Source organism: Hemiscyllium ocellatum, chromosome 18 (assembly GCF_020745735.1).
Source record: "Hemiscyllium ocellatum isolate sHemOce1 chromosome 18, sHemOce1.pat.X.cur, whole genome shotgun sequence".
Lineage (NCBI taxonomy): Eukaryota > Metazoa > Chordata > Chondrichthyes > Orectolobiformes > Hemiscylliidae > Hemiscyllium > Hemiscyllium ocellatum.
In genome coordinates, this window is record NC_083418.1 from 51,975,292 (window position 1) to 52,001,111 (window position 25,820).

At 39.6% G+C, this 25,820-nt stretch overlaps 1 protein-coding gene and 1 non-coding gene across 2 annotated transcripts; both read right to left on the minus strand.

The window, feature by feature from the left end:
- Window positions 1-32: 32 nt before the first annotated feature.
- Window positions 33-25,820, minus strand: eif4g2b (eukaryotic translation initiation factor 4, gamma 2b; the record flags this gene model as incomplete). Its single annotated transcript, XM_060838650.1, has 21 exons — window positions 33-1,253; window positions 1,439-1,560; window positions 1,750-1,955; window positions 2,495-2,699; window positions 3,148-3,406; window positions 5,795-6,010; window positions 6,643-6,741; window positions 7,282-7,410; window positions 7,823-7,936; window positions 9,022-9,178; window positions 9,293-9,438; window positions 9,524-9,622; window positions 9,713-9,796; window positions 10,394-10,504; window positions 11,946-12,097; window positions 12,176-12,242; window positions 12,342-12,476; window positions 14,964-15,066; window positions 23,045-23,113; window positions 25,085-25,150; window positions 25,747-25,820. Coding segments are annotated over 21 exons (2,682 nt in total), but the record flags the coding sequence as incomplete, so codon positions are not given.
- On the minus strand, window positions 7,563-7,790 carry LOC132824564 (small nucleolar RNA SNORD97). Its single transcript, XR_009645685.1, has one exon. It is a non-coding gene; the product is annotated as a small nucleolar RNA SNORD97 (small nucleolar RNA).

A 25,820-nucleotide genomic window follows, 5' to 3' on the forward strand; every position in this document is an offset into this window, starting at 1 on the left:
AAAATAATAAAATCAGTAATAACAAAGCTATGTGCATTAACCTAATAAAATGCAGTTTATTCAGCATGTACGAGTCATGTCTGCTGCCACAAGAGGCTAATGAACCCACCTCTTCAGCAAGCATTTAGTTCCTTACATTAAGGCTGTATCAAAGAAAGATTGAGCACCATTTATATTTAACGACCATTTTGGAGTGATTGTACATATCATGCAATAACCACAGCAGTATGAAGCTCAGCATAAACAGACACTCCAAATTTCTAACCAAAGGCAAACAGACAAGCTGGTTCTTTGTTACTAAAAGCTGGCATCCCATTAACGTTACCAACTTCAAACAAAAATCAACAGGAAAAGACATCAAGTATCACAATGTTTATTATAGATACAAGTTACTTGTACAAAATCAGGGCAAGTGAACAAGTAGTGAACACAAATTGATAAATTAAGTAGGCTTCATTTTGTTACCATCATGTAAAAGGGGTCCAAAGGAAAAAAAAGGTTAGTTCCATTAATCTCAGCATTGAAGTTCTCTCCCTCCCCATGTTATCCAAGCACTTTAATGTCGTTTACCATGTCATAAGTGAAGCTTTATGCAGGTAAACTAGAGATTAAAGACTTGTGCACATGCCAAGGCTGTGGGATTTAAGCATCACTAACCCTGGCACACACCTTAAAACAAAGCCCAATAGTGGAGGTAGAAATTTAGGCAAATTAAATGTTACAGCTGCAACCCACTGATTACAGATTCCAATTTATTTAGGTTTTTTAAAAACAATCCAAGGGAAGAAATCAAATATTGCAACGACTCAAGTATTTTGCTGAGCAAAGTGCATTTCTACAGTGTCTTGGTGTTACTATTCAGTTTGTAAAAATCAACCAATGTAGAACAGCAGCCAACAGCATTGTCTTCATTTTAACTACTGCTTGCACTGAGTAAATTTAGGATTCAGTTATTGCATGCTTTTCATAGGTCATGAAGTTGCCTAAAAAGGTACTGTAATCTTAAGATTCAATGGTACACTACGCTTAAGACATAAACTAAGGTTATGCAGAAGAAATGAGCCATGAACATGCTCCTGCGCTAAATACTGCAAACAGTGGAATGAATCTCTGCAGTGGTTGGATGAACGCAGTTACATCACAGCAACAGTATATTTGCACTATTTTAAGGCTTTGGCCGGTTTTCAGTCACCTTCCTCTTCCTCAGACTCCTCCTCTTCTGCAGTTTCCAGCCAGGTTAGCCACTGATTCACCTGCAAGATCAAATCAGGTTTAAGTCAAAACAAAAAAAAAAGCTCCCAATTCAAATCTACACCAGGTGTCCAGTGTAATATTTTAGCATCAGCTCCAAACCAGTCAGCAAAATGTACATAAATTGGTCATGAGTTTGAGTGTTCTCTCTCCTCTGAAGGTTTAGCTTAGAAATCTTTTCTGTTACCTGGAATAAAGCTTTGCCTTTTCCTGGGAATTCCTGGCTGATATCCTCTTTCCATGCTAAGAAGGCTTCCTCTTCTATTATTTCCATGTCATAGAAGTTCACAAAAAAGCGCAGTAACATACCTGGAAGCAAGAAGCAGTTCTCCAGTTAACATTTTAGTGAGCAAAACAATTTAAACCAAAATGTTCAAACTAGGGACCTGTAGCTATAAATTTCTGCTTTGTCCAAAATTGGCTGAAAAAAAAAATGGGGAAAGTTCAAAATAGCTTTTGAACAGAACAAGTTCAGACTTTCATTACACAGAATCTTACCTTTAGGGAAGTTGTGATTATAGCAGTGCACCTGCAATGCATACAAGGCGCTAACCTGCAGCTCAGTGTGGTCATGCAGGAACTTCTGCATTACTGGCTTAAAGGACAAGAGTAGCTGCTTCTCCAGTTCCAACATTTCTTTGGAAGGAACACTTGTTGGGTCACTAGTTTCAGCAGGAGCCATCTTTGAAATGTGTTGCAGGAAGCTAAAACAGTAGGTTAGGAACAATTAATGAAGCACAGCATTAGTCAGTCAATCAATCAAGTCAACAATAACTACAAATATAGAATTTTGCACATTGTTCCAGTCATAGTCCAGTCATACCAGCCCTCAATCCAAAAATCCTATAAGTCAGATTTCAGTAGCTGCCCAAAACAGCAAGCCATAAATACATCCTATAGTTTCAGATACAAAAATGAATGAAAAATGTGTTTAAGAGAATACATTCAGAATGTTTTAGTTCAATTTCATTCAAAATAAAGGAAGCAGATTAAGCGATACACCTAAATTGGAGGGAGATTGCATGTCATGAACATTTTCAATGTTAACTTCAGTACTCTGATAAGAGGGAAGATATCATGGATGAGGGGCAAGGAATTCTGGTTTTAAAAAATAAAAAGGACATTACCCAAGCCAAAAAAAAATTAAAAATTGGCCACTATCAAACTTCTCCATCCCAGAAGTGGGAGCATAAGGTGGAAGCCATAAGCTTCAGGACAGACCAACTTCTTGCCATGCACATACCTGGTTAAGAGAATGTTGACAAATCCTTTATCCGTATGCAATTTGGGAGAAATGTTATCCTTGATCCACTTATAAATGGCTTGAGGGGATGGGTCATTTTTGATCTGTTCTGCCAACTCTTTCTCCAATTTTAGTAGTGGGAATAAGAAACTGAGTCCTTTCCCCTCCAGAATCTCCAACATACGATCCTTATTTTGGTCAATCTCTGAGAGAGGATTAAAAAAAAAAACACTAGACAACCAAAGTACAGTTTGGGAAGTTAAAGGCCAGCAACCAAAGCTTTTAATTAAGAAGCATATTGACAATATTCAAGTCACATGTACCTTTTTAGGTACTTGTAATTAAAAAGCCAAAAATAGCAAAGCTATGCAGGGTAATGCTGGAGGCGGGTTTAATAAACCAAACTGATAACACACACTCATCTAAGACTTTCTGCAATAATCCTAATAAATCTTCATTTCAGTTTTCCAATGAATAACCTTTTGCCCAAAGTGAAGTTCAGTAGAAGTCAAATTTCACTGCTATTCCTGCAACAGGATAGAATACTGACTCAGTTCCAAAACATCACCCCCAGAATTAAAGGAAGTTGAACCCCCAGAATTAAAGCAAGTTGATTTATTTTCCCATTTACAAGGATACACAAAAGCACACACCTGGCAACATCTTCTGCATGTTGACCTTGCTCTGTTGAAAGAGGTCAGTCAGCCACTCTCGATCCTTTAATTTGGCAAGCTGCTGTAGACAAAGCAGGAATAAGGGGAATTGGGTTCCATTCTCAAAGGGCTGGGCAAGCTCCATGAGGGTCACAAGTTCAGAGATGACAGCACGCGCTGCAAACTGGGCCAAGTACGATTTCACCAGAGGGATATCCCCCTCCAGCTTGGGGCACTGCTCCAATACATTCAGGAAAGCCTGCAAGGCAAAGTCATGGAAATTTACAGCTTGCGTCAAAATCACAAATTAAAAAGAATTCAAAATAATCCAACCAGTTAACAATACACCCAAGATAACTTACTAAAGCTAATTACACATTGCAAAAGACAAAAAACATTTTACAATAGGACCCTGCATAGGAGCCAATCCTTCATAATTTGTAAAAAGATAGATGATATGGATACAGAGAAAATAGTTGCCATATTTAACCACGTAAACATAATGTGCTTTGCTTTCTTACAATCCCTTTCTCTTTCTCCAGTTCCATTTAGACTCTGCCTGAACCAAATCAAAAAAAAAACTTTAAACAGCAGACCTCCAGCTAATAGAGAAGAGGATTCCCAAATGAGTAGGAGAATCAGGATATGGAAGCTAAAGAACTTGGGGAAAATAGTGATATCTTGAAAAATGTCCATTGTGGTGCTGGATAAATCCTTGGGACCAGATCAGGTGTACCCTAGAACTCTGTGGGAAGCTACAGAAGTGACTCAAGGCCTCTTGCTGACATATTTGGATCATCAATAGTCACTGGTGAACTGCCAGAAGACTGGGAGGTTGACTAACACGGTACCACTATTTAAGAAAGGTGGTAAGGAAACGCCAGGGAACTACAGATTGGCAAGCAAGACAATAGTGCAGGTCGGTTTTTGGAGGGGATCCTGGGAGGACAGGATTTGCATGTATTTAGAAAAGCAAACACCGATTAAGGATAGTCAACATGGCTTTGAGCATGGGAAATAGTGTCACTAACCTAATTGAGTTTTTTTGAAGTAAAAGAGGGTTTATGAAGGCAGAATGCAATATATAGTAAGGTGTTTAACAAGGTTCCTCAAGGTAGACTTGTCAGCAAGGTTACCTCACATGGAATATAGGAAGTACCAGCCACTTGAATAAAGAACCAGCTCGAAGTTAAGTGACAGGATGATGAAGAGTTGCTTCACAGAGTGGAGGCCTGGGCGCACCAGTGTGCCACAAAGATTGGTGCTGGGTCCACTTTGTCATTTATGCAAGTGATTTGGATATGAACACAAGAAATATAGAATCAGATGTACAGACCCTTCAGTCCAACCCGTTCATGCCGACCAGATATCCCAACCCAATCTAGTCCCACCTGCCAGCACCCGGCCCATATCCCTCCAAACCCTTCCTATTCATATACCCATCCAGATGCCTTTTATTATAGTAAGCAAATTTGCAAAGAACACCAGAACGGGAGGTGTACTAGACAGCAAAGGATGTTACCTCAGCGCAGAGATATTGATCAGATGGGCTGGTGCCAAGGAGCGGCAGATGGAGTTTAATTCAGATAAATGAGAGGTACTGTATTTTGGGAAAACAAATCAGAGCAGAACTTATACACTTAAATGGTAAGGTCCTAGGGATGTTGCTGAACAAACAGACCTTGAAGTGCAGATTCATAACTCCTTAGAAGTGGAGGCGACGTTTGAGATTACTTGCCTTTACTAGTCAGAATACTGGCTGCTAGGTTTGCAGGCGATACCAAAATTGGAGATATAGTAAACAGCAAAGTAGTGCAACAAAATCTTGACTAGATAGGCCAATGGGCTGAGAAGTGGCTGATGAAGTTTAATTTAGATAAATGAGAGATGCTGCATTTTGGAAAGGCAAATCGGAGCAGGACCTGCACAACTAATGGGAAGGTCCTGGAGAGAGTGTTGCTGAACAAAGACCTTGGAGTGCAGGTTCATAGCTCCATGAAAGAATTGTCGCAGGTATACAGGATAATGAAGGTGGTGTTTGGTATGCTTTCTTTTGTTGATTACAGCATTTAGTATACAATTTGGGAGCTCGATGTTGCACCTGTACAACGACATTTGTTAGGCAACTTTGGGAATATGCATTCAGTTCTGGCCTCCTTGCTATCGGATGCAGAAAAGATTTACAAGTTACAGAGAGGCTGAACAAGCTGCAGCTACTTTCCCTAGGGCAGAGGCTGAGGGGTGACCTTAGAAGTTTATAAATTCACGAGGAGCACAGATAGGGTGAATAGCATAGTCTTTTGCCAAGGATAGACAAGTCCAAAACTATACAGCATAGGTGTAAGGTGAGAGGGGGAGAAAAAAAAATTTAAAGGGACCCAAGGAACTTTTTTTCCCCCCACGCAGATGTACTACATGTACAGAAGAAGTTGCTAGAACTGGTACAATTACAACATTTAAAAAGGCATCTGGGTGAGTACATGAATAGGAACGGTTTAGAGGGATTTGGGTCAAATGCTATGAAATGGGATTATATTGATTTAGGATATCTAGCTGGCATGGACAGCTTGGACTAAGGGGTCTATTTCCATGCTGCACAGCTCTACCACTCCGAAGACTTCAGCCTTTAGACTTTAAGTGTACTTACTTGCATGAAGTTTTCACCAGTTACAAGCCCCTCCTGTCTGAGTGCATTTATCAGAGTACTGGCTTGTTCTTTATCCTCATCAGAGCGATCCAGAGTGTACACAATCATCTTGCTCAACATTTCTGGCAGAAAAGGCTTTGGTGCCTTCATCTCCTTCACTCCATTGACAGCATCTTTAATGTTAAGATTCGTCAGGTACTCAGTTAAGATAGTTTCCTACAGAAAGAATTCCAAATGTGAAATGTAAAGAAAACTTAAGCTGCAGTATGAAATCATGGGAATGGTATTCTTGTTTGTTATGAAGAGGGTAGAACAGAACTAAAAACCTAGTGAAGCATCACCAGCAATGACAACATTTAGAAGTCTAGCTGGTCTGTTACCTTCATATTAGTTTTCAGGACCAATGTATTTTGACTGTGCAAGGACAGGGCAAATAAATGAAAACTGCTTTAGAAACTCAGGAGTTCTGACAGTGTCTGCAGAGAGAAACAGTTAATATGCAGTCCAGTGATCCTTCAGAACAGATTGAGGACTGGGGTGGGAGTGAGAAAAGAACAAGTGGAAAGGTTAAGATATTGCAAAAGCAAGAGAAGAAAGGAAAAAAAGTTAGGTACGGGATTATGATAGTAAGTCAAAGAAGGGAAAAAAGCTTGCATTGAGGACAATGAGGTGGCAAAAGTGGGTTGGCTGTGCTGAAAGCAGCCCAGGTCATAAAGTTTAGGGTGTACAGGTGGGACAAAAGGACATGGAACAGTGTTCAGGCTCTAACCTAATGAGCGTAATATTTAGGCTGCAGGGAAATCTCACCTCTTCCTACTCAAAAACAAGTAGGCATTCAAGCTACTCACCGTCAGTTTCATCAATTCTTCTTTGGAAGGTGCTTTCTTGTTCTTCACAGGCTTCTCCTGAATCAAGGGTGGATTGGTTTTGAGACCTAGTTGAGGGGGCTAACAGGCAATACACAATTATATTTTTTTTTGCAAGAACTGAATACTAAAGAATTATGGTAACTCAAAAATTGCATGTTAACAGTCAGAAGGCATATCAAAAGCCCCATTTTGAAACTAGGTCTGTGCAAGATCTTAATACTAAGTTGGTTATAACAAATGGAGTAGGCTGTATAGCCCCAAGCTCCCACTTCCATTTCGCAAGATCATGACTGACCTCCAGCCTCCATTCCACTTTCCATCAAGTTTCCATATCTTATGATCAACCCACACAATACAAAGTCTGTCTCAAATATACTTAAAACTTTCACAGCCTCTAGGTTCAAGAACTCCAAAGATCAACCCACTGAAGAAATTTATCTTCAGGAACCAATTCCTTATCCTGCAATTGTGATCCCTAATTTCACATCTTTCTAAAATTGAGAAAAAGGTTTATTTAGCCAGTCAGGTCTCCTGTTGTTTCTTCTTCATTGAAGAGATATGATGTACAAGTAACAGGAAAGTTGATTGAAAAAAGGTTTTTAGCGGAACAAACTGTACCTGCCCCAGTGGTGGCGTTTGTGTTCGAGGAGGCTGCGCACTTGGTGGTATCATAGTTGGTGTTTGTGGTTGAAGCTTGTGCACGAGATTTTTATTCAGCAAAAATGACTGTGCAGGCCTCAAACTGATCTACAATGGAAGATATAAACATTAATGTCAATAATCACTTAAAATACACAAGTTAGTACCGCATGCAAGTAGCACTTTGGTTTAATACTGTTTAAATACAAATCCAAAATATCTGAAGACCAGATGGTTATTTTGCCTGGTTCAAACTGTGGCTGCCCTCATTTTTCAATCAAGCTCATAGGACACTGGCCAGCTATCCATAAAGGTTATATTAGAGTTGGGGGGGGAAGGAGGAGGAGGAGAAGGGAAGGAAGAGAGAGGGGGGAAGGAAAGGGGCAAGAGAAATTGATAAGTGGTGGCAGTTAAGGCATGGCAAGTGGAAAGAATAGCCTGCCAGATTAGTCCTCGCAATAACGCGTCATTCCTTAATCATTGGGCACCGAACCATTGAATATGTCCAGATTCAGATTACCTCATCTGCATTGATCTGTCCTTTCTTTATGAACCGAGGAGGCATGCCCTTGGATTGTGTTGGTTGCTGGGATGAGTGTCCCTGGTTTTGTCCATGGTAATGCTGGTTCTGTCCCTGTAATAGAACACTGTCACTTCCTTGTGCCAACACTACCTGCTGCCAGGCTCAGCTTTAAACAGGACAAAACACACAACTAGAAGTTGAGTAGGTCCTGGATCCTGGTCCACTCCTTCCAATAGTGCTTTCTTGGACATTAGCAACTAGAGTCCAGAAGTTGGCTTTCAGAGACCGGCTGCCCCAAACAGGAGGTATTCAAACGGAATCTACAAAGCAGTGTGAAAGCAAGGACAGCCTCAAACATGTACTCCACAACACGACAGCTGCCCTACAACCAGTGAAGTCAGTACCTTACTGCTCATCAAGGTGGCTTGCATAAGTTCATCTCGGCTAGGAGAGTCTCCATTCAAAACTAAAATTACTTCTAAGAACAGCCCAATAATTTCAAGATTCTAATCATATACCAGCTTCCTCAGAAACATTAATCCTACCTTTGCTTTCCAGAGACTAAGTTTTCCCTGGATGTTTTATTTCACCTTGCATGTCCCTGGTATATGCTCTTTAAACACACAAGCAAAGCAGAATATCAAATGCACCAGATCAATTAATCTCCATACTCAATGCGGTCTTGCACGTGTTGGAACAGTTGCTCAAGATACTTCAGCCTAAAATGTTACCTTAACACTTCAAGAGCAACAAAGCTGCACTCTCCACATTTATCGTGTTGTCCTAAACAGATGACAATGATTCAGCCTTACACTGGTTAAGCCATCATTTAGGTATACCTCAACTCCTACCAGAGCCTGGTCTTTAACCACGTCTTCAAATTCACATGGCCCATAATTAAACAAACTTGTTCCTCAGATTCCAGTGGGAGGGGAAAGCCAGCAATCCAAAAAAGTGTTTTTAAAATTTTAATTATATCCACCTCTACACAGCATCAGGGTTTAATCATTTGCAGCGTCCCATATTAATACCAAGAGGCATGCCTCAAATTCCACAGAAAACCATTCTCCATTCTGAATTACTGGAATAGGCAGTGCCCAAAATTAAATGCTGGTATGGTAGTCAATGCAATCAATTAGTAGTAAAATGAGCTATTAGCCATCTTTGCGAAAGGACATATGTATTTTATTTCTCACCTGATTAGATTTAAGGAAAGACTTGCTTCCCATTTCCCCAAACTGCGACTGAGGTGTTACATGCCCACCATGCCCATTAAAAAGTTGGTTGGAACGATGACGCCCCATGGTAGGAGAGAATCTGTCTTGAATTACACCTGGACCAGTACCAATTCCACTACCTTTTATAAAAAAAAAGGTAAATTTAGTTTGGATTTTCTAAAATCCTCAGATGCAACAGGGTTAATAATTCAATCCTACAACACTGATGTTGAAATCCAAAAATCAATACCTACCTGGCATTTGTCCAAACATATCAGCAAGCCCTCCAAGTGGGTCTCTATCAAATTTCCTTCCTGGTGATATAAAAGGACCCTCCAGAAAGAAGTCATTCCTCATTCCTTGAGCCATAGCTGGTGGAATGAAAACGCCCAAATCCTGTAGGCAACAGAAGGTGGAGTTACAGTCACATAATGCACCCAACATTCAATAATTCCAAGTTTTGAACTATCCAAAAACCCACCTTTACAGCATCTTGACGAATCTGGTTTATCGTCTTTGGTCCATTGTCAATAAAAGCCTTGCGAGGAACCCAGCGGTGCTCACGCAACTCCACAGTATCCTATTCAAGACGTGGAAAGGATGTCAACTACATTCAAGTTAGCTTTAAAAAGCACGTTTTGAAAAAGGCAGAAAATTAAAAAAAAGTTACCTGCAGCAGGAAACGAATCCTAGCTGGCAATTCCTTATTTTGCATCAAGGAACGCATCCGGGCAAAGTACTGATCCATTAGAGACTAGGAGGGACAAAGTTAAACTATTTATAACAAAGTCAAACTACAGTCATAGTGCTTGAAATACTAATGTTGACTCTGAATACTTCAATGCATTTAATTGAATTTACTCAAAACATCTTTAAAAGAAAAAAAACAAAAAGCTGAACAATACAAGGACACTGTGAAGGTCACAGACATTCACAAGCACAAGTTCTCTACAAAGCAAAGCTAATTGCTATGCTGATATTTGTACTTACTAAAATTGCAGCTAAAATCACAGAAACACTAATATATACAATCAATCAATAAGTTCACTCTCCACCCCCCCAACTCCAAATTGAAAGACTTGGATGGGCTAAAGTACGAGCCTAGAAGCAGAATGCCATACACTGACCAAGAAGCCCCAAAATGAAACTTGCTTCAGATATTTATTCTTCATCCCCAGCCCAAGATCAATCCAAAATTTCACAATTCCTCATTCCCACCTGCAATCCTAGAAGGACTAATAATTAGTACACTAGGCTAGCAACAGGAATTGAACTGAACAAATTCGTATTCTCAAAATACCCGTTTCTGAAACAAATGGCGTGCACAAACCACCGAGTACAACAACTTTACCTTGGCCTTTTCATGGTCTAGTCTAGGTCCTACTGTCCTCATTATCTGACAGAGGCACTCCAAATCCTCCCCCATATCCTTAAGTTGGATTCTCTTCTTCTTTTCCAAAAGCTAAAATTAAAAAAAAAAATTATTTACAACTGACCAAAATGCAAACAATTAGAATTTACAATGAAATCTTAAAACCAAGAAAATTGCATTTGTATGGCAGATCTTAATTCATCATCTCTAATACCAACTGAAGTCAATAATTCATTAGTGGTGAATATGCAGAAACTGGAGAATGTTACAAAGGGAGGTTAAAATATTAACCATAGGTACCAAGTGATCAGAAGCCTTGCTTGCAAGGAACAAAAATGAAGTGCATAATAAAATACTCTTGTGAAGTGACTCATGAAAGGAGAATCAGAACTTGGGCAGGGAGGACTTCAGCAAGAATACAAATATTGTTAAAGACACTCAGCAGTACATTAAACAAGGATCAGGTTAGGCTGGTTGATTCTCATTCAATTTAGGGAAGACCAAAGAGTTGACAGCAAAACGTAAGTCAGTTTTAGCTCTTATTTTAGGAGAAAGTTTCAACAGAAATGGATGTTAATCAGTCAATCTATTCAATGAGTAGCATTGGGCAATATACATGTTGTGGAAGCAGCTAATGCTGGCACATGGGTGAGAAAGAGGTGGCAACTAATAGTAGTACAACACACAAACCCCTAATAACAACATGCCAGATTGCAGAGCAATATATTTCGACTTAGTTGAGTTGGATAATGCAGAAAGGAGCATTTTTAAGTATGGATACAATTCTAGTAGTTAAATATATGCCAAAGCTTATTCCCATCTGAAAGGCAATGCTGATGAACAACAGGATGGGCTATCTGCTGCTTTGTTCAGGAAAAAGAACGAACAGGCCGATGTCAGAAAATATTAAAACCATAGCAAAGCAAGAAAATGTTCACTTAAACCCACTTAAATAGTATTACTTAATCACTCCATACTTTTAGGTAGTATCCTCAGTAGATAATAGATTGCTTGAAACTGGTTTTCCCCACTATTCTCCAGTATCAGCTGCACTCTAAAATGTGCAAGAAGGCTTTCAGATTTCCTCCAAGATAGAACATACATCAACAGGTTCAAGAACAGCTTCTTCCCTGCTGTTATTAGACTGAAGAATAGACTAAATTCAAATCATGTTGATCTTGCTCTGTAAAATATATACCTCGTTCTAAGTATCCTATGATATGTATACCCTTGTTTGCTATGAGCTGGCCTGTACCACTTAGGAAAAAGCTTTTCACAGTACTTAGGTTCACTTGACTACAATAAATCACATCAAAAAATCTCTACCTAGTTGCCCTAGTTACTTACTATTCCATTGCATTTCCATCTGATAACTAAGCACCATATGCAATCAAAACTGTGACTTCAATACTTCCAAATACTTGATTCAAATAATAGATTTTTCCCTTCATCAAGTTTCGCCATTAAACCATGCTTCAAAAAGCACTTCTGAAACTAAATAAGATGGTCAGCAACACAAAAGCCCACTTACTGTTTTGATGCACTTATGAAGGATAGATTCGTGGATAAGATCAAGTTTGCCAAGCTCTCCAATGAATTTGATGTTGCCCAGCATTTTGATCTTGGCAATAGCCCGTTGCTCTTCCTCTTCATTTGAGAGAGGGCTATCATGCTTGTCATAGACTAAAAACAAAAAGACAAAATTTAAAGAAGCTTTCACCAACTTACAGAAAGATTTAAAAAAATTTATATGATACTTACCATCGACATTTCTGGTACGATTTTCAAATTCATCTTGAAGCTTTGAAATTAAAAGGCGTCTGAATGTCTGAAGTGGGAACAAAACATGGATCAGGGGATTGTATTTCAATATCAGTACACAAAAACTGAAGCCAATCGATATACAAGATTAGCAGATGCTACTTACCGTACTTTGCTTGTGGTGTTGCAGCAAACCCTCTGGAGTTGGGCCATCAAAGTTGGGAGCATCCTCTGCTAGACGCAGACATAACTGAGCATACAGTGAGCTATACTTGGGCTCTTCAAGGGCTTTGTCTACAATCTGCGATAAAGATTCCAAGTAGAAGCATCTTTAAGTGCTGGGCCACGATAAATCAAAATAGGATTTTCTCTTAACCTAATACTTACGCCAGTTTACCTACATTTACAGGTTAGTTAGAAAGATTGAATATTGTAATAGTTGAACACAAAGGGAGATATGGCAAAGATAGATGACCACAAGGTCTTAAGGCGACAGATCATGGAGTGGATTGGATTGCATTGTATATAATATTCAAATTCCTGGGATGTCAGGAAGGTTCCAGTAGATTTAAGAGGGCCTTATTGAAAAAGGGAGGCAGAAAATAGGAAGCTACAGACCAGTTAGTTGAACATGAGGGGTTGGGAAATTGTTATAATCAGAGAGGTAATAATAGGGCATCTGAAAGTCAAAACAATCTAGGACTAACATGATTTTAAAGGATAAATCATATTTGATTAATTTTTAGTTCAAATATTGAAGTGGGTAATGAGGATCCTGCAGAGCACAAGAGGTATAGTTAGTAAGTTTGCAAATAACACTAAAACTGGGAGGTGTAGCGGACAGTGAAGGAAGTTAGCTCAGATTACAATGGGATCTTGATCAGATAGGCCAATGGGCTAAGTGACAGATGGAGTTTAATTCAGAAAAATGAGAGGTGCTGCATTTTGGGAAAGCAAATCTTAGCAGGACTTATACACTTAGTGGTAAGATCCTAGGGAGAGACACCTTGGAGTACAGGTTCATAGCTCCTTGAAAGTGGAGTCATAGGTAGATAAGATAGTGAAGGCGACGTTTGCTATGCTTGACTTTATTAGTCAGAATAGGAGTACAGGAGTTGGGAGGTCATGTTGCAGCTGTAAAGAGCACTGGTTAGCATTGGTTAGGCCACTTTTGGAATATTGCATGCAATTCTGGTCTCCCTCCCATTGGAAGGATGTTGTGAAACCTGAAAGGGTTCAGAAAAGGTTTACAAGGATGTTGTCATGGTAGGAGGATTGGAGCGATAGAGAGAGGCTGAATAGGCTGGGGCTGTTTTCTCTGGAGCGTTGAAGGCTGAGGGGTGACTTATAGAGGTTTATAAAAATCATGAGGGGCATTCATTGGATGAAGAGAAATTCTTTTCCCTGGGGTGGGGAGTCCAGAACTAGAGGGCACAGGTTTAGGGTGAGAGGGGAATGATATAAATAAAAAAAAGACCTAACAGGCAACTTTTTCCACGCAGAAAGTCTGCGTGTATGGAATGAGCTGCCAGAGGAAGTGGTGGAGGTTAGTACAATTGTAATATTTAAAAGGCATTTGGATGGGCTGGGTGCTGGCAGACAGGACTAGTTTGGGGTGGAATATCTGGTTAGCATGGATGGATTGGACCAAAGGGTCGGCTTCTGTGCTGTAGATCTCTATGACTTGTATTGTACATCCACCAGGCAATGATTAGGTTTGCCATAAAAGGGTTTATACAAGATCACATGGGGTTAGAAGTAATTATTTAACATGGATAGAAACAGAATCAGGATAAACCAGGTATTTTTCTGGTTGATAGGATAACCGGTTGCGGGCCAGAGTTCAGTCCTCTGGCTCCAATTGTATGCAATCTGTATCAATGACTCAGATGTAGCGATAGAATGTATTTTCGCAGACAAGACTAAAAATATGTGGAAAAGTTGCAATAAAGAAACAAGAAATTCACAAATGGATATTCACAGATTAGGGGCATTCGACAGGTGAAGTTTAATATGGACAAATGTGTAAGGTTATCTGGGGGTGAGGATAACTGGGGGTCAGGATAAGAGGGAGAGAGGGATGATGTTGCATTGAAGGCGGTTCACTGGATTGATCGATTCCAGAGAAGAAGGGTGCGGCTTCGGAGAACCAGTAGTTTAGGCTATACACTAGAATGGGTGAAGCTCTAATGGATGTACAAGATGCGCAAGGATTGGAACATTGTCCAATCTAAAATGGGGAACCATAGTTTTAGACTAAGAGGTAGCAGATTTTTTTAAAAATGCATGAATTTGGCATTTACCCCAGTGTAGAGTGCTGTGAATACCAGGCCAAAGTAAATTGAAGAATTAAAATTCTGTCCACTTTTAAATGGGATAAAGGATTCTGCAGATTGTACTTTTCCTGCTCAAAGGCCAAGATGAGAGTGGACATGATTGTATGAAGTGGCATAGCTGACTCTGAAGGCTGAACTGCCTACTTATGCTCCTGGCTGTGCATGTACACCAATTCTCCACATTCATGTTCTACAGTGACTTTCTGGTAAGATTCCCACTTCAGAATGGAGAACACATTCAATTCATGGACCACATGGGGGGGAAAAAAAAATACATTTATAAAGGGAAGCTGGACAACAAGGAATGTGAGAAGGGGTGAAACAAGAAAAGATTATTGGAGGAGAGATGTCATATGCATAAACATCAGCTGAACTAATTAGGCCTAAGTCCTCTCGCTGTGCTCTAGCATTTTGATGAAAACAGATTGAAAATACAATTAGAAATAGCTCACCAATAAAATGATCCCTTTTAGGACCAGTTTAGAGTCTACACCCACATTGAGGAGCTCAAGGCATAGCTTGTCAAACTTCTCTGGAGTAAGCTTGTTCAAAATGCTAGAAGAGAAAGGATGGTGATGATTAGTGCCTCAAGCTTTAATTTCAACTTTCAATGTTTAAAACCTGGGGAAGAGAACATCCATTAATCTGCTTAAATGAAATAATCTCAAAATTAGGACACTAACATAAATACCAAAACTACTTTTAATTACGAATTACTGGAAATGCACACAGTTGAATGATTAGAAACACAACAGTGAAAACAAACAGTACTGCTTTTGTACTTAAAAAATGCTAGAAACAAAGCTGACCTGAAATGTGATATTTGGTGTAGGCCAAAAGGATTCTGGCCATAAACAATTCTTCATTTAAGGCATGGAAAGAACACCATATCTGGCATTAGTCAACAGAAAAGGATTTATTCTAGAATTCTGTAACACTGGGGTTAACAGGCTATGAACAATGCCTTGTTTTCCCAAACTCCAGTTTAAGATTACAATCAGTAAAACGTTTAATATCTCTATGGAGACTTAGCTGGGATTGAAGCAAAGGTAAGTGCAGGTCAACCTTCTTGCCAAGTCTACTTCACAACAACTGCCAGACTATCCCCTCAGGAACTTTTCAAATTTTTCTTAATAGTGATATTAATTTTAAAAACAGACCCATTTTAAACAATTGCATCAAAAAACATCAAGGAAACATGAACTGAACACTACAAAAGCAATTCCATATAAACAGATTTAAAATTGTACAAAAACAATACTGTAAAATCAGAAGCAAACAATACAGAAGAAACTCTGCAATCTGGCAACAGTGTGGTGTGATTTAATGTTGCGAGGTCATATGGGATATGACTAGACCGGAGGATCTCCAACAATCCCTGTATTCTTTGCAGGTTTCCAGAATCAACACAATTTTATACCTGCAAAAACATTACCTGGATTTTAAAAGTCATTTACTCAATAGAAAGTGTGTTAGGTACCTGTAACTGAATTTGTTGTCAGGCAAAACAAGTTTACAGATGACCAAAAAAGGTACAAACAACTGAAGTGTCGTACTCAATGACAAAAATGTAAATAGGCACATGCATACCTTTGCTAACATTTCAGGAATGAGGATATCAATTTTAAAGTTTATAGTTGCCACTAGAACAGCTTCCAAGTTCTACAATAAGTTCTACAGTTTTTAGTATATGAACTGTGCACTGCCTTTAAAATGTTTCCCGAAACAGTGATCTAAAGTCAATGCCATTGTTTCCAGACACATTGGTGTACATTGTATTTGACAATTCTGGGAGAAATACAGCTGCTACTCATTAACCACCCAGGAATTACACATCAAATAAACCATTCTTGGTTTCAATAGCTGAACAAATTCATTAATCAGCCCAAGAATTATTGCTTCAGTCAGCTGGATCAGTGCAGACAAAACCCAATGTTGAAATCAACCTGCTACTCTAATGGCATGGTTTTTGAAAGATGCTAAGAATCAGGAAATTGCCTCAATACAAAAATCTTGTACTTCCAAATGTTACCCCTGCTCATTTATCTATGCAATGTGATATTTGCCATGTTTCCTGCACTGCAAAAGGACCACATTAAGCACCTTGCAACAAGTCAATATTGTTTAAGCCAAGCAAAAGAATACAAAAGTTACACTAAACTCTAAGAACAGCAACGCAGAAAGAAGCAGATAATCTGACGACAGCATAAACATTGGTCAGAACGCCAAGTTTAATTGCCCTGCTCAAATGCAATCTTTCACAACTGGAGTCAGTTGCAATCTGGAACCTATTGCTGATTTTAGATGTACAAAATGCTACTGAAAAGTCATACCTAAAAGAATACATCACCTAAAGGAACAACAGAATTTTCAGAGCACAGTTCATTTATAGGTGACCAGCATTGTATGTTAAGATAGCTGCATTAAAAACTGGACAATCATCTTTTAGAGTTAGATTTACAAATGAAAACAGATGCTGGCAAACAACAACTTTTTCCTCCTGGCCTACAGTTTAAGAAATTATGAAAACTTGCACTTATTCGGTGTCTATTACCTCAGGATCCCTTCAGGGGATTGACATCTTGACAGATGTGTGCACATTGATATCACTTAAAAGGAACATCAGGTATTCCAGACTCCTGGTGCCAGAACAGTGGACAGTTGCTTTTCAGGCTGGAAAAGTACGACCAGCAGTGTGCCACAAGGATTGGTGCTGGGTTCACTGCTTTTCACCAGTTATTTGCATACGAACAGAGGTACAGTTGCTAAGTTTGCAGGTGACACCCAAAATTGGAGGTGTAGCAAAAACGAAGAAAGTTACCTCAGAGTACAACAGAATCTTGATCAGATAGGCCAAGGGGCTGGAGGAGTGGCAGATGGAGTTTAATTTACATAAATGCAAGGTGGTACATTTTGCAAAGGCAAATCAGAGCAGGACTTATACACCTAATGGTATGATCCTGGACAGCGTTGCTGAACAAAGCCGATCTTGGAGTGCAGGTGCATAGTTCCTGCAAAGAGTCATCGCAGGTAGACAGGATAGTAAAGGTGGGGTTTGGTATGCATTCTTTTATTGATTATTTCATCAAGTATAGGGGTTGGAGGTCACGTTGCAGCTGTACAAGGATATTTGTTAGGCCACTTTTGAAATAGTGCGTACAATTGTGGTCTTCCAAATATCGGAAAGATGTTGTGAAACTTGAAAGGGTTCAGAAAGATTTACAAGGACGCTGCCAGGGTTGGAGGATTGGAGCTACAGGGAGATGCTAAGTTGTGGCTGTTTACCCTAGAGCATTGGAGGCTGAGGGGTGACCTTACAGAGGTTTATATATTAAAAAAAAGGGCATGGATAGGATAAACAGATCAGGTCTTTTCCTAGTGGTGGGAGTGTCCAAAACTAGAGGGCATAGGTTTGAGGTGAGAGGGGCAAGATTTAAAAGGGACCAGAGGGGCAAGTTTTTCAGAGGGCAGTGTGTGTGTATGGAATGAGCAGTCAGAGGGAATGGTGGTGGCTGGTACAATTACATTTAAAAGACATCTGCATGGGTAAGTGAATAGAAAGGGTTGATGGAGATATGGGCCAAGAGCTGGCAAATGGGACTACATTTTAGGATATGTGGTCACCAAGGAGAAATTGCACTGAAGGGTCTGTTTCCATGCTTTACATCTGTGACTGACTACAGACAAGGGAAAAACAAAACCCCTGTCTCAGCAGCCACAAGACAGTTGCAAAATGTTGGTAGCTTGTCAAGTTCTGCAGGCAAATGAATGACAGCTGAATGCAACACACAGGCTTTACCAGCATGTCATGGCAATGCTGAATTGGTGAGGGACCAAGTTGTGAACCTCAAAGTCAGCACACTGATGATAAGACACTGATTAGATTAGGCTAGGCACCTGTTGTATGGCTATTGTAAATGCGAGAGAGCGACACACACAGAGACTGAGACTTGCGGCTTAAATCTTGTGCCAAATGGACAAAACTGACCTGCCCTCAAAATTTGCCAAATTAAACACACATCAAGTCATACCCGGTCACCCAGGTACTCCACCTCCTACCCACATTCCCAAAAACTTAGCAACCACTCCTCAAAAATGGCCAATAAAAGATCCAACATAGGTCAGCTATACTAGATCAACATTAAATACAAATATTTGACAAAGTTCTCCAAGTCAAAAATCAAATGCACCATACGCCTGCATTAGAGGTCTTACTATAGTGTATGAGGACTAAGTATCACAGCATCTCAAAACTGTATAACAGAACAGGTTGAGCACTGGCCATTGAAGAAACACAGGTAGCTCTAAGCAAACACCTCCAACTTCAGCGAGTTGAGACTAGACAATCCAGGTGACCAAATGCATCCCCAGACAGATCCAGTTTTCTCAACTCAAATAGCTAGTTATCAGAAACAATGGAATACACTTCAAAGACTCAGTAAGCTCATGCATCAGCAGGTGCTTATCTAATGGATGATTTTTCTCCGAAAATAAGAACTTGTTCATGAAGCCTTCAGTTGCACAACTTTCATGGTGAGGCAACAGATAAGACAACATAAAAGCCAACCTCAAAATGTTAATTGTTTGGCATTCTTAAAAGAGTGTTCAGTCTAAATAGTCTTGCAAGGGACAGAGACAGGGTAAAAGTAATGGCTAATTGAAAGCTGCACAAATCATGCAATAACTATTGCCAGACCTGCCACTTAGATGGTGCTATACTGCAAAAACAAGTAGCTGCTCATGCAACTTAATGAAAATATCAGAATTAGGACTGACAGGAGCATCTAAAATTGTGTTAATAACCATCAGGAAGGTAGTCCTGTGTTTTTGCTCAACAAAGTCTCAAAACATCTATCCTTTCCATTCTCACGAAATGGGCTGACTACACTTGAACATAACTAGGATCAGGAGTAAGCAATTCAGCCCTTGAGCCTGCACTGCCATTTAGTACAATCATTGCCAATCTCATGTTGGCCTCAACTCCACTTTCCTGACCACTCCCCATAACTAAATACTTCAACATCCACTGTACTCCAAGGCAATGAATTTCAGATTCATGGCCCTTAGAGAAAAGTCATTCTTCACTAGTTTTAAAATCTGCCTGCCCTTAACCCAAATCTGACCCAAGTCTAAGGTACCAAAGGTCAGAATCCAGAATGTGGTGCTGGAAAAGCACAGGTCAAGCAGCAGCACTGACGTTTTGGGCAAAAACCCCTCATCAGGAACGAGGCCTCATTCATGATGAAAGGCTTTTGCCCAAAATATTGATTCTCTTGCTCACTGGATGCTGCCTGACCTGCAGGTTTTTTTTCTAGCACCACATTCACCTGATCTACCCATTTCTGGAATCCTTATTTCTTCATTGCAGCTTAATTTTCCTATTTTAGCGTCATCTGCAAATTTAGGTGAACTACAATCTATTCCGGGGTCCAAGTCATTAAACTGTAATGAATTTGGGCACCAAGGACTGAACCCTGGAGCACTTAGTCATACTGCGCAGAAACAGACCCTTCAGTCCAATTTGTCCATGCCAAAAGCAAGTTTCTTAAACTCAACGCCCAAGTGGCAGGGTTTGGCCCATATCCCTTTACAACCTTTCCTGTTGACTTACTATCCAAAAATCTCTTTTAGATGTTGCGACTGTACCTGCATCTACCACTTCTTCTGGCAATAGATTCCACATACAAATCAAAATCAAAAAAGGTTTGAAATAAAAAAGGAACCCAAGAGATAACTTTCTCCTCTCACCTTAAACCTATGCTTTCTAGTTTTGAACTCCCCAAACCCAGGAAAGAGTCTTGACTTTTGCTATTCACCTTATCTTTGCCCCTCATGATTTTGTACACTAGAAGAAAAGGACACCCCTCAACCTCCTATGCTCCAGTGAAAAAGTCCTAACCTTTTAGTCCATTTTTGTATCTCATACCCTCCATTCCCAGCAATATCCTAGTAAATCTTCTCTGAACCTTCTTTAACTTATTATTCTTCCTATAGCAGGGCGGCCAGAACTGCACATTGTACTCGAAAAGTGGCCTCATCAACATCCTATATAATCACACAATATGATTTCCCAACTCCTATGTTTAAAAAGGTCAGAGAAATGAAGGCAAGCACACTAACCACCCCATCCACCTGTGACCTGAACCCCTATGTCTCTGTTTAACGCTGCCCAGGGACCTACCATTAACTGTCCTGCCCTCGACAGATTTACTAATATGCAATACTTCATTTATCCAAATTAAGCTCCATTTACCATTCCTTAGCCAACCTTAGTTACAGTTTGCCAACAAAAGATCCATTTATCCCAACTTTGTTTTCCATTGGTCAATCCTCTCATTCAAAAGAATGATTTACACCTAACCCAATGTGACATTTTTTCATAGCACCTTGTCAAATGCCTTCTGGAAGTCCAGATATATTAGAGCTACACGACCCCTATTACCACCTTTGCTTGTTACATCTCAGGAAATCAGTGAAGTATGATTAACTCTTTATAAAACCATACTGACTAGATTACCTCAACTTTTCAAATGACTAATTTTTCCCTTAAATAGTGAAATCCAATAATTTCCCAATGACTGCTATTAAACTGATCGGTTTCCTTCTTTCTGCTCCTCTCCCTTTTTTCAATGTTGTGATGTTAACATTTTGCTCCCAATCCACCTGAACCTTGCTCTAATCCAGGGAATTTCTGAATATAAATTATCCCCAATATCTGAAGCCAGTTCTGGTCAGACCCCAAGATGTAGGCCACCAGGCCCTAGGGACTTATTTGCCTTCAATCCTGATAGTTTGCTCAGTACTTTTTCCCTAGGTGGTGGCATTGCATTAAGTTTCTGCACTACTGGGTACTATTGGGATGGTTTCAGAGTCTCCCACCATGAAAACTAAAGCAAAATATTGAGTTAGTATCTGCATATTTATGCTCCCCACCACCAACTCCCCAGTCTGCCATTGAAGGGACCAACATTCACTTCAGCTACTCTTTCTTTACAGACTTTCACCATCAATAAGACAACATTGCAGGTACATCATTGCCCAAATGTATATCAAGGTGACAACCTGCAACAAGAAAAACTGACTATGCCTGACTGACCCAAGTACAACTGTTGCAGATTATATTGTACTTTGGAGTTGCCAAAAAGCTTCAACTGCCAAGACAATTAAACTGGACTCACTTAGAGACACTTCATATACAATCTATCATCACTGTCAGAGGAATTCTACAAAATAGAAACCTCATGGAATCCAAAGAGTAATTTTGCAGCAAGAACCACCAAAAAAAGTGTTTTCTTGATAGTTTACTGTGGACAGCTTTAAATTTGTTACATTAAAATAATATTTTGGATTTTGAAAACTGGTAGTCCCAGGCTTCAATCTTATGTAAAGCCTTAAAGTACTATACGCCAAGAGAACAAAATTAAAAACTCACCTGCACCTGACTACAATCAACCAGAATACAATAATGAAATGCGCAACTTACAAATACCAAAAGGAGACTTCAGAATAATTCACTCAGCTACTGTAGATAAATGTAAAATGATTATTCTACATAAGCTAAAACAAAAACAAAATGGCCCAGCCATTTGTAGTCATCTCAGTGGTGTCCAAGACAAGCCATGCAATTTAATTTGTCCAGAAACAAATCAGCAACTTACTTATAAACTATTAAATAAAAAAAAAATCATTCCCTGGTCACTTTCAAATGGACCATAACCTTCAAGGAAGCGAAACAAATATGGACTCTGACCATGTCAACTGAAGGACTGCAATTTATTAAAAACATTGCTTAAAATGTTCTGTAATTAGACATTTCATAATTAATACCAGAGTCAAATTTCAGAAGGTTCTTCCACCACCTAAACAGGAGGGCATAGAGAAATGAAGTTGAAGTAGGCTCTGCTCACGATGTTTCTGCATATCACTAGAGAAAGATTTAAGAAGTAGCCACACAAGAAAATAACCTTCACCTTCCATCCATGAATTAGAATTTGATGACAAGTTCACATTTTATATAAAATTTGGAGAACATGGCTCAAGCACCACTAACCTGTCAACACCATCCCTGTTTATAAAAAACGAGTTTCAACTGTGAATTGTTCAGAAAGAACTGTCTAACCTACCTAATTTTCCACAAGACCTCCTCTGAACTAACTCCAAGAATATCCCGCCTAATTATATCCCATAACAAGACTTGTCTTATATTGACCTTCTCTGCAATAAAGACCAACACAGGATAATTTTGTAATTAGATTAACCCAATGCAATCTACATTTTGGCCTAAATAAACCCAGTTTGGGTTCAGCCTATTTCACAGATCAGAAATATTGAAGATGAAAAAAAGGATATAAAGTGCCATTCCTAGGTTCCTCACACAAATCTTTTTTTTAAAAACCAAGAGAGGGGGCAGCACTCAGTTCTGTACGGTTGAAAGCCATTTGGCAGTGAGGATGACTTACCTGTCACATGATACGGACACAGTAGCCATCTGCCCCAAGGGCCTGTTTCAACATTCAATTTAAATCAAACTTACCCTCTGACTTTCCTGAAGATTCCATCTTGTCGTTCTTTCTCATTCAAGGAGTTGGCATCTCGTTTAGTGCTTCACGAAGGAACCCATCTCTGTACGCTAGGTCCTGGGGTTTCCCCCAGGATCCGGCTGTAGAGAGATAGGAACAAAGTCTATAGCAACTGTTCAATATAATTGTTACCTCACCTATGCATTATTTGAGAATGGAAAAAAAGCTTAGTCAACAAGAGAGATAGCTCAACAAAATAAAGTTCAGATCCAACTGGTTTTTGCCAAGCTGATTCAGTCATGTCAATTCAGACGCCTTTCTGTCCCCAACAACTTGCTGCCAAAAAAAAAGCAAACTTGCACAGGGAAGCACAACTGAAGACAAATAACTTGAGATTTGGCCCAGAAATAAAAATAGACTTGGGGTAAAAGTACAGTAAAAATGGGCTGATTGCTGATTCAGTGAAAGAGTAATCACTCCACAGGCAAAATGGCAGCCATCCACTCAACATGCTTCTTCATACTGGTATTAAAAGAGGGACAGAATTTGAAAAGCTATTAAATCTGTTTCTGGAACGAACTATTACAGCATTTGGACAAAAAGACATGATACCTTACCATTTAGCTGTTGCAGATATTGAATAGATATTAGTTACACAAGTTAATTTATTTTGATGAACAATTTTATATTTGAAGACAAAATTTAGTTTAATATAAAATATAACCAAACTGCAACTCCAACAACATGTGGAACTGCTTCAAGGACAGTAGGGTAGATGATATAAAGCTTTAAAAACAAAGAGGAGGAAGTGTTGGCACAGTAATTAGCACTGCTGCCTCACAGCGCCAGAGACCCGGGTTCAATTCCCGCCTCGCGTGTGTGGAGTTTGCACATTTTCCCCGTGTCTGCGTGGATTTCCTCCGGGTGCTCCGGTTTCCTCCCACAATACAAAAGTGCAGGTTCGGTGAACTGGCCATGCTAAATTGCCCGTAGTCTTAGATGAAGGGGTAAACGTAGGGGAATGGTGTGGGTGGGTTGCTCTTCGTAGGGTCGATTTGGACGTGCTGGGCCGAAGGGCCTGCTCCCACACCAAGTAATCTAATCTAATGGTATTGAAGAGAACTGCGGAGCTTAGGTGGTTGACAGCACAACCAATAGAGCAAGAGCAGCTGTTTAATGTGTCACTTCTACCAGATATAACAGAAAGTAAAAACAAGACAGCACTCCTCAAAAGACACAGAGGGTGCTAAGTGGACAGCACAGACCACACACTTGTGTATCAAAGTGAAAAAGAATTGCTGATGCTGGAAATCAAGCAACAGAATTTCTGAAGAATCTGTGGCCTTGAAATGCTAACAAATTTCTCTCCACAGATGCTGCCAAACCTGCTGATATTTTCCAGTAATTTCTGCTTCCGCTATAACCAAAATGGAAAAGCATTCAAGAATTATAGGATATTTAAAAAGGCATTTGGATAGGTATATGATTAGGATGGGTTTAAGAGGGATATGGGCCAAGTGCTGGTAAACGGGACTAGATTAGTTTGGGATATCTAGTCAGCATGGACATGTTGGAATAAAGGGTCTGTTTCCATGCTGTACACCTCTATGACTATGACTGGTAGTAGTTAAAATATTGGGAGAGAATGTCCTGGAGGGGTTTGAAGGTAAGATGACAATTCTGAAAAATCAGTTTTACCAGAAAACAGTGAAAAGAGACTCATGAATTCCTGAAAAGTCTGCGTGATAATGGAGCTAAAAGGAGGCCAGGGCTGTTTAGGAATAATGAAGTCAAAATAATATATGGATCAGGGTTCCAACGAGTTAGGTGACTTTAGTGGTAAAAATAATCTATAGAAAATGCATGTTGGATACCCAAAAGGCAATTATGGACAATGCAATTAATTATACAAGCTCAGAGTTAAACAGGGGAGCACGGATGGAAATTTTGTCAGGGTAGGGCAGGCTTAGATTTGCCAAAATCAATCTCTTGTTTCAAAGAATGTAGATAGGAATCTAACTTTTTAATAGCCCTTTCCGAGAATTGATAGATACCTATTGCTGGCAGTCTTGGGATAGTGCTGAGGCGCACCCCTACCTCCTCCTCCGCCCGAAGAAGCACTAGAAAGACAAGAAATTGTGTCAATTTTTGTAAGTTTTGTTTAAATTAACACCTTAGCTTAACTGCCACTCATGCTAGGACACCTTACATTTAAAAGATCAATACAGCATTTAAGGTCTCATTTAATTCTCAGCACCAGTTCCTGCAGACCTTTGTCAAAAAAAAGATGCAATACTCCCAAAGCCAGTACTGTAGGTCACTGGAGCCCATAAATATCTACTCAAGCCAAATGCCATTACCACCACAAGGCACAACTTTAAGACTTTGCTACAGAATATGACAGGAAGGGATCAGTTATGATATGCAGAAATTTCCTTTCATTACATTACCATAAATGATCAATGTCATGAAAGCTCTGTAAACAAAGCTACAAGAAGCTGTCCACTATTCACTTTACTAGCTTGTTTACTATGCGATCTTGAGCAGGAATTAAGAACCTGTCAGTCAAAGTCAACAGTACTGAATGCACAATGGTCAGGTTTTAAATCAAGTGATTTCTATGTACACTGGCTAATCCACTAAAAGCACAAAACAACTTTTGTTTGCAAAAACTGGCAACCATTTCCTAATAAGCAAATCAAAGCTGTATAGATACCTGAAACGAGAAGCAACCCCTTCTGCAATCACACTCTCCACTTTGGCGGCTTGACACAACGAAAAACTTCCAAA